The following is a 10,172-nucleotide window of genomic DNA, read 5'->3' as shown; positions in this document are numbered from 1 at the left end:
GAAATGGCATTGCAGAGCTTACTAAGCTTACTATTCGCTCAGCCAAATAAAAGACATTTACACGAATGAAAAACAAAATAGCATGCAGCGAGCGCGAGCGTAATCTAAGCTTAAGCGCCAGAATGGTGTATCGCTTGCCAACTTACAGTCGCGCCAACAAGCTATGCTTTTTGGGTTGATTGGGTCCCCAAAAAGTTCAGTTGTGATTTTGCCAGCTTCAATGACAGTTCACGTCGTCACGGCTCGTTAAATCTCCGGCTAAAGCAATTACAGAAAAAGACATACCAACAAAAGCAATTTAAATATATACAAAACACAAACTGACTCTCGGAAACAGCATTGGTCCCCGTGCGATCGTGAATAAGTAAAGTTCCCCAGCAAACAAGCGTTGAAAGTGCCAGTGTCCGCCTGAACCATGTATTGTGAAATCATTCACTCGGGATAGTTATCAAACATTCAAAACCTTCGAACTGCTTAAAATCTTCTGGAATACGAACTATTTTTTCTCCTGCAGTCCTAGTGACCCATAGCAGGGCAGTTGCCAAATGACTGTCGGGTAAGTTTCTCTGAGTCAACGGGCTCCGGACATTCGAAAATGACGAGTGTCGCAACATGTCGGGGGAGTGTGCGCATCATGAGAATAGAGCGCAATACTTAGAATATCTTTGCAACAGTCTGCAATATTATTATAGCCAAGTTATTGCTTTGGCTTTAACAAAAGTGCACGCCATTACTCAATCGTTTTACATAGAGAGACAGTAGCTCAAAGCAACGACGAGTTGAAAGTGTTTTTATCAAACATCGATCCGACCATTTCGAAAAATTACATTGCCATGATGTATGTCAATTATCCGAACCTTGGCATCGCTTACTTTGTAAAATAGGACTATTCCAAACTGCCGCTGCACAATGGGAAAAGCACCGATTTAGCGCGAATAAAATACAGATTGATAACCCCGGTTAAGTGTTACTGCCAGAAATGTTTGAAAAGTGTGACAAAAAATATTCGCATTTTAGAGCTGCTAATATGGACCCACAAATATTTTCTTTCAACCAATTAGTTTATTTATCCCTTCGTTAGTTCTAATTTAGAAAACATTCTTTCTCCAAGTTGAGCCCGAATGAGATTATTTTGAAATTTGGTAAAAATTGCAAAATTGGAAATTGTTTAAAGTGTTGCACATAAAGATACTGGATCTCAAAAAGGTCGCAAACTGCAACTTTTGTCGCCCGCCCAACGCACAGAGGTCGCTGCCATTGGCCAAAATTCAAAAAATGAAAATCAGATATTTATTGTCAAATGTGTACACATGAACTCTTAAGAGGTTAAGCTTTTTAGGAAACATAATAATTTTGGCTTCGTTCTAACGGCCCACTTCGACAATAGCATCAAAAAAGAGAAAATATGGTTAGTTGCTTTTTCAGTGGGACCAGTGAAAAAGTGGAGTAAAAATAGATCTGTTTTACAAAATTAAATACATTTTAAAATGACAATTCTTGGCATAATTATTGAAAAGCAAGGTATTGACTTATTTTTAGTGCGGTAATTTGTGTGTTTAGTAGTTGTGTACAATATAGACGATGTGAGTGTTCTGAGTTGCCTTTAAAGATTAATTTTGAAAATAAAATTGGATTTCAGTTAAAGTTTTAATTGTTTCCCCCCCCCCCCCCCTTAGTCCTCCAATATAATTTCTTCACGCCATTAGTAAGGGTCCTAGTGCTTATTTAACTTTCAGATTTGTATGTTATGCCCTCGCTCCAATTTTGTCAGTTCGATGGTGCTAGTGACATAGTATATGTTTTTGTTGTTTGGGATTGATAAGGATATAATTGAGGGGTGTTCAATAATGTTGCCTGCATTATCTTCTGGGTATACTATTAATGTCGAAAAATTTAGGGCTTTGCACTGGAAACGGCTAAAGAGTTAACAAATAGATATCCAAGGCACTATCTTCCACCCGCAGCTCATAAAATTTTAATACATGCACCCGACGTTATAAATTTGTCATTGTATCGATTGGAGAATTATAGGGGGAAGCCGTGGATAAAGATATAAAAAAGTTTCGACTAAATCATACCCGAAAAAATTCTCGTGTTTCAACATCTTATTAACCGTCTTCTTCTTCAATAAAAAATCTATATTAATAAAATCTGCATTTGATTTACTTATATAACACTAAAATTTATAAATATCCATTAGTAACTTTGATTTAATTTTATATTAAATTGTTTAATTTGATAACAAAAAAATTATCTATTTTGTTTACAAATAATAATTTTGAAATTTGAAATAAACTTTGTATAAAAAATACTTCTATGTCTAAAGGTACCTTTACAGGGGACTCTACCTGAAGGCGGGCCGTTCCAAATAATTTTCAGTAAGACTATTTTTTAGCTCTTTAGAACGTAAAATGCCAAATAACAGAACAATCTAGTGTATAAATGTGACAGAAATTGGGCAAATTACCTTTATTCGTGAGGAACTTTGTAAAGGGACCATGCCAAAACATGCATCGACCATATCCGTTTTGTCAATTTTTTTTATTTTTATCCCATCAATGTACCATAACCAAAGATTCATATTGATATCTGCACTGAAAGTATTTTTGGCCGCTGTGCCCATACGACCTCGACCACTATGCAACGGTAACCCTGCTCAGGTTTTGGTTTTAAATATGTTGTCGTAAGTGGTAGGATTTGGTAGGATTTTCGGAACTTCGTACTACAAAGGTACGGAAATTAATGTAAAGTGATGATGTGTACACTATTGTATGTTGGTTTGCTGTGCCAAATAAAAAGGGTCTTTGAAAACATTTTATTACAACAATACTACGATCACAATTAAGGTTTTGAGCGCTCGGGAGATTCGACATAGTTTACGAATTATAACACTTTTATTTCAGTTCTGTACATAGTTACTTCTTTGAAATATCTGCATTAAAATGGATAATTGTATGCGTCAATGGGAACGTTGAAACCAAAAAAAAAAACCAGTAAAGAAAGTCTTAAAGTCGGGCGGGGCCGACTTTATGATACCCTACACCATTTTGCTAATTAAGTAGAGCTCCACATAACAATGAAAATTTTTATGGGAGAATTCAATCATACAAGCTACGATTATAATTATAATTTAAAGTTCAAAGGACTAAATCTGCCGAAACATTTGTATCTTTTAAATTCGGAATTGTATTGCCCATTTGGTGCACAATTAATTTGAAATCGGATAAAGATATATATGGGAGCTTTATCCAAATCTGAACCGATCTCGATAAAATTTGTCAAAGATATTTCAGAGCTGTATTTGATATATTTCCCTGAATATCGTTGTTACGGAGTGCATATTACCGTTGTGGGTAACAAATATAACAAATCGGATGAATAATATATGTGGAAGCTAGAGCTATATCTGAACCGATCCAAACCAAATTTGACATACTAGCTTCTAGACTCAATTCGGTCGTAAGTGCCAAATTTCATACAATTTGGGCAAATATTAGACGTTTGGTGCACAATCCAAGGTAAGTCGGACGAAATTATATATGGGAGATATATCCAAATCTGAACCGATCTCCATAAAATTTAGCAAATGTATTTCTGAGCTGTATTTGATATATTTCCCCAAATATTGTTGTTACAGAGTGCATATTACGGCTGCGGAGGACAAAAATAACAAATCGGATGAACAATATATATGGGAGCTATAGCTATATCTGAACCGATTTCGATCAAATTTGGCATACATATTTTCAGGCCCAATTTGGGTGTATATGCAAAATTCCATACAATTCAGGCTGATATTACACGTTTGGTGCACAATAAAAGGTAAATCGGACGAAGATATATATGGGAGCTATATCTAAATTTTTACCGATTATCTCCAATTTCAATAGGGTTCGTCCTTGGGCCAAACAAAAGATCTTTGCAAAATTTCATCTGGATCGGGCAATAAATGCGACCTGTACTTTGTTTACAAAAATACATGGACAGACGGACAGACGGACGGACGGACATGCATAAATCGACTCAGAATGTGATTCTATGCAGATCATCAAAAGGAACTATGGGTTTATCTCGTTTCCTTCTGCCTGTTACAAACAAATGCACAAAGACATAATACCCTGACCACTTTGTGGTGTAGGGTATAAAAAATTATTGAAAATGACCTATGAATGAACACTGGCGGAAACAAAATGGGATTCTCGTTAGAAGTTCCGTTTCTCGTTGGAAGTTCCGTTAGATATACTGAACACTACATATTGTTTAATATTGTGACAATACTTTGTTTAATTTTGTTAGAGCATTGTTCATGCATGCGCCCTAGTTCGGGGTTTTCCCACTATGTACAGTTGGTTGTCTTTAACCCAGCAAGAGCATTGCCCCAGTGTGCATTGCTGGTACTCATCATCATCAGTTCAGTCCCAACTTCGATTATTTTGTTCTATTTTACGTGCCAGGAAGTATTTACATATCCATTTTCGATATTGTGTGAGCCACTGTATATGAATGTTGATTGGCATCAGCACCGAGTAGTACTATTATTATTGTTGTTATTGGCTTTAATCTATTGCAAATATGCTCCACGGTGAACGGCAGGCAAATCTGGGCGAAGGGGATTCCAACCGTCCGCCCCCTTGGCTTTTAAATTCTTGCTTGTGGCTCACAGTTGCAAGTGGTCAACTTAACCAATCGGAGATGTAGCTGACTTTTAAACTAGACAATACAAAAACACCAACACCAAAGGTCAGAAGATGATTTGCTGATTCGGTTCGGTTTGTTTTGTTTTCATGTGGCGTTTGATTATTGCTTTTAAAGTGCAAGTGGCAAGATGATTAAATCGGAGTGGGGGGTTAAACCGCTTCAGTTTCACAACGACCATTGTGGCTGCTGTTGGTCGTGTGAAGACAAGAGCCTATTTGGGTTTCCATTGATGCGTTGTCAATGGCTTCTGTTGCCGAACTATTAGTCACATCTTGCTCAGGCATTTGCGAACATCTGTGCACCAACCTGATGCTGTTAACTCCTCATTTTCTTGGAGAGTGTCATAACTCATTTGAAGAAGTCACTTCTCAAGTAATTTTACAGAACCTTACTCCACGCCATGCTTCAGCATTGTGCGTTGATTTTAGGCTTGCATTGGTTGACATAACTCAACTCAACTTAGCCAATTATTGCTTCGACTCACTTGGCATACCATGTGGCGAAATAAATGATGTATCACACGATATTTAGTACAGAGTATTAATTGTGAATAAACTTGAAAAGGAAAACTGTGACACATCGAGTGCTGAATGCGTTTATGCTTCAAATGTTGATATTTTCTAGGACAGAGACAGAGACTAATTTCAACAAATTAAGAAGAGGTGTTCTTCTTGGGTCTTCATTAAAATAGTGATCACAAACGAAGCAGCAAATATTTTACTCAAACCACGAGCGGCAATACAGCGAATTTCTGTTTAAAACAAGCCTACAAATAAACCCAAGCCTGGGAATCTGACATTAAAGGCCAAAATATCAACATCCGAAAAAGAAAAACAGAAACAGAAACGAAGCAGACACTCAAAAAGCCAACTCCGACCATTGGTAACAAGAAAACTCCATTCGTGCAAAAAAAAAAAAGAAAGAAATCCAGCAGAAAGACCAAACGGTCCACAGCTCAGATCTTAGACAAAAAGCTGCAGCAGCAACAGATGACGCTTATGTAATCAATCCAGGCACTTTACCACAGCCAATACAGCAATCCACTTAAACCAAAAATTGCTTGAGCTATCTGGCGACAACATATACCACACTGATATTCCAGCGATACAGAGGCAGCTGGTAGAGTACCCGACAAGCACGTCCAGCATCGCTTGGTCATAACGAATGGAGAGAGGAAATCTCACCGAAGCGGACAGCGGCAATTGCATCGGCTCACAGGCGGCAGTGGCAACAGGCAACAAAGTCAATCAATGCATGACCACGCATGCTGCACAGCAACAGCACGAGATCAACCTACTGAGCGGCCGTTCGTTGGGTCTACGACGCCAACCCACCAAATATCCACACGGGGTGGCCGTTTGTGTGCAGCCCATCAGCGATGGGGCACATCACCATAATCATCGTTCTGCAGATTATTCGCGCGCGTCTACGTTGCGAAGCTCAAGTTGGGATGGCAAAGTAGACGGAAAATGTCATTTGGATGGGAGTAAGGCGCAGCAGCAACAACAGACACACAAGTGCCAGATGGGAGGCATGTTTAACAGACCCGTCGAGAATCTGGCCGAATTACAGGTGCGCCGCCACAAATACCCCCTCACCGGCAATTACTACCTAGACTCGCCAGAAGCGGCAGCCAAGACATCTTTGATGACTCTTCAGTTTGGAAAGCGACTCTGCAAATGGCAGTACTTGCGATGGCCTTTGATATTTGCAGCCAGTGTGTTGGTATTCTTCGGTTTGATAACCTACAGCATTTGGCTACATGACATCAGTGTGGCCAGGGAGCGGTATTTGCAGCAGAAGAAACAGAGCTACGACGATGATGCGATGCAATCAAATGGAGTAGCAAATACACAGCCCACGGAAGGCAGCACGGTGCGGGCGGCAGTAACGGAAAGTGCTCAAGTGATTAGAGAGTCTACGCTGTTGCGCACACTGAGCTCGAGATCTCGCCAAAGACCTAGAGAACAGAAGTTGTCAACCGTTGAGTACGGACACTCCAAGGCGGCCAACGCATGGGATAAACAACGCAAAGACTCCCCTCAAGATTCTACGACAATCGCTGACGAAACCACAACGATGATTTCGGAAGCGGCGGCTTTTGTGCCTGCAAATGTCTTCCGTTTTACATCTGGCCACCAAAATAGTTTTGGCGTTCCCATTGAGGAGGACGAGCGGATTCTCCGGCTAATCGATGGAGTAAGCATGTTCAGCAGCTGATCCGCATTGTATTTATCTATTGATATTTTCCGTCATCTATATTTACAGCTTTTCCCCGGGCATGCCCCATCCCCGACTACAACTGCCACTGTTGATTCCATTGCCAAAGTATCTCCCACAATCCCTCCAGTGACACATAACAAACCCACCGCTCCAATGATGTCGGCTAGCAGCAAGCCGACAAACACGCAGGATAGCCGCTGCTACTCAACTTCACTGGCAATGTGTCAGGGTGTCCTGGAATACGACTTGACCTATAACATTTCAGCACACATCACGCCCACGGACCTCAAGGACTACCAGTTGATGGTAAACTCGAATTGTTCCGCCCGATCGGCTGAGTTCATTTGCGCCGTTTTCGAGCCCGAATGCAGACCCAGCCATATTGGTATTCTTCCACCCTGCAGGAGGATATGCAAAGGTAAGATTTGAATTAAAAAATGGAAAAGCCAACCTCGAACTAACGTCTAGACCTCCAGTGCTCAGGATGTCACACTAAGTCTTAATCTGGTACAATTTCATTTCCATCATTTCATTTAGCAATTCGCGAAGCCTGCTCCGAAATAATTGCAAACTCAGATTCACTGACGGAAACATTCGATTGCAGTCTGTACCCAGATTCGAGCGACCCTCAACGTTGCGACGATCCGACCCGGAGGAAGGGTTATTGCTATGACAACGAATTCGAATGTTATGACAGCTCTTGCATTCCCAGGCAATGGCAGTGCGACAACATAAAAGACTGCCCGGCTGGCGAGGACGAGGACAGCTGTCTGACATGCGACCAGCCAGACGAATTCCGTTGTCGCTCTAATGAAAAATGTGTGCCTGATGAATCGCGCTGTGATATGAAGTACGACTGTTTCGATGGTTCCGACGAGGAAAATTGTAGTTCCCAGGACAATGAAGACGATTCTCGATTCGACGCGGACGATATCAATGCTTTCCCTCGACTATTTTCCTATGCCGCCATTTTCCTGCCCAATCAGACCAGCGACAGTCTGTACACGTACATAACAACCACGACAGAAGATCTGAATACACCCAACCCGCTTCAATGGCAGGTTGCGAACAATCGTTCTCTTGGGGTATCGAAAGAAGATGTCACGAATGCTGTTCCATCGGAGAGACTGAAGGGTTTTGGTGAGTATGAACACGGTATTAGAGTTCACTAGTTCCTTCAAATGTTCGCCCATAGCCAATTTTCGCGATAGCAAAGAAATCATGATGACCAGTGATTCCGAAAACAACTTTGAAATATCAGCCACACGCGGAAACCGTTCAACGGGCACGACACCTTTACAGCCAGCAGCTTCGATTCTGGTAGCGGTCAGTACCGAACCGCCGCAAGAAAAGGTAGTTGCAGCAGTTTGCGCACCCCACGAACTTCGTTGCGTGAGTGGGAAGTGCATAACGGTGAATCAACTCTGTGATAGGGTAAGTCATACACCGGGTCAGCCACAGGCACAACTATACACAAAACTATATATTTTCCCATACCTTTTTAGTATTAAAAGTGAGATTCCCTCTGAGAGGAATACTTTGCCCAAAAATGTCAAAAATAGATTGCAGTGCTTCAAATTTTGCAAGCCCACATTCGAAGAGCACGAGACCGGCTGATCGGCAGATCTGAAAAGTGTAATGCATTAGATTAGCTAATACGAGTATTAGCAGAAGAATAAATGGGCCTATTTGAAGACATACATTTTAAAATATCGTACGTTGTCTGCAGATGAGCGCTTTAGAGGAAAAAGCTTGTTCGTTTGTCGATAATGTTTACTAACAATAAGCAAAATTTCCGTCTTCATCGCAGTGTCGGCTGCGATCTCCACAAGTCCTCCTGGTTTTCTTTAACCTTTTCTCGGTATAAGCTTCCCAGGGCATAAACCAAAAACATGTTTGTTTCGAAGTGCTGATCGTAGACGGTCCCTTTGTTCTTTTAAGGGGTCTAAATGGTTAGTAAAACCATCTTTGTTCGTTTCCCTTTCCAACAGATAATTTTCGATCAACGTTAATCGACTTCGAAAATAATTTGGTTATTTTTCCATTATTTGCTTAGATTATTGGTTCGGCCGGATCAAACGCTTCCCCTTCAAATATATTCAATTTCATGGAGACCAACAAAGCGTAAAACGTTTTGCAAGAAATATGATGTATACTTTTGACTCGAATAACCAAATTAAATGAGGGTAATGGCATAATGGGACATTAACTGCCCAGCCCGTTGCATTACAATATCTTGTGTTTGAATTTCTAAGGAAGCAGGCTTTTAGGAAGAACCTTTCATAGTTTCGTCTCAAAAACTATTCTTTCCATAAATATATGTCGTTGAAAAGATGAAGTAATGAACCATCACTCCTATCCAATCCCGAAATCTATAATTCGATGTCTATTTTTCCTTCCAGATAAACGATTGTCCCGATGGATTTGACGAGTTGATGTGCGTCTACAAGGACCGTACCACAACAGCGCGGAGTCGAGGAACAACCATTCTTCCCAACCCATTCACAACGTCTGTGGCCATTAATTCAACCCGATCTGACAAAAGAACGATCAGAACCACCATCAAACGAAAAGTCAAAGTGTAAATAGTTGTCGAAAGGACCTCCTGGTAGGACTTCACTTGATTGATTGCTAATAAACATGTTCATACCGTGGTTTGAATTCGCCTTTGTTTAGCTTTAATTGCTGTGTGCAAACACTAAGGAATAATATGTAGGCGGATCATTGTGATTGGGCATTGTCATTGGAACTACTTCATGACATGTTTACTACTTTCTTTATACCTACAAAGCCACCTAAGTAATAGAGGAAAGTAAATCGACAACTGGATGTTGATGAGCTATGTGAGACGTTTGTCCTTTAACAGAAAACTTGGATTTTTAGAGTAGGTTTCTATCCAAAAGCCCTCTTGCGTATATACCAATATTATGAGCCCCAACTCAATTGACGTGAAAATCCACCATCTGTGTAGGGTAGGTTTTCATAATTCGAAACACGGTAGACTCAATCAGTCTGGCATTTGTTATTACAAAACCATGTCAATGCAGTAGAATGGGCAGATCCACCTAACAACTTGTGATACTTCCACGAGTACCTCAAAAGTCATTCCCCTCATCGAGAACCTGTTTGATGTTGACAATAAAAATATCTTATTTTGTAATCGTTATCTTTAAATGGACGATATGCCTCAAAAATTATACTTCGGCCACAAACAATACAACTTTGTGTACCAACTCTTTGCACAACTTCAC

General features: G+C 40.4%; 1 protein-coding gene across 3 annotated transcripts; it reads left to right on the top strand.

The window, feature by feature from the left end:
• The first annotated feature begins 180 nt into the window (after nt 1–180).
• Nucleotides 181–9,582, top strand: LOC101897267 (uncharacterized). 3 transcript variants are annotated; one of them, XM_011298280.3, is made up of 6 exons: nt 181–556; nt 5,390–6,897; nt 6,967–7,339; nt 7,459–8,061; nt 8,117–8,355; nt 9,324–9,582. In XM_011298280.3, the coding sequence occupies exons 2-6, from the start codon at nt 5,863–5,865 to the stop codon at nt 9,504–9,506; spliced, it is 2,433 nt and encodes an 810-aa protein (XP_011296582.2). In that variant the 5' UTR covers nt 181–556; nt 5,390–5,862; the 3' UTR covers nt 9,507–9,582. The 3 variants fall into 3 exon arrangements, with proteins under 3 accessions (XP_011296582.2, XP_011296581.2, XP_005177578.2); XM_011298279.3 differs by having other exon boundaries at nt 5,328–6,897; XM_005177521.4 differs by having other exon boundaries at nt 5,323–6,897.
• The last annotated feature ends 590 nt before the right edge of the window (nt 9,583–10,172 follow it).

The sequence above is a fragment of the Musca domestica genome, unplaced genomic scaffold (assembly GCF_030504385.1).
Source record: "Musca domestica strain aabys unplaced genomic scaffold, Musca_domestica.polishedcontigs.V.1.1 57, whole genome shotgun sequence".
Lineage (NCBI taxonomy): Eukaryota > Metazoa > Arthropoda > Insecta > Diptera > Muscidae > Musca > Musca domestica.
This window is presented reverse-complemented; position numbering and strand designations above follow the sequence as displayed.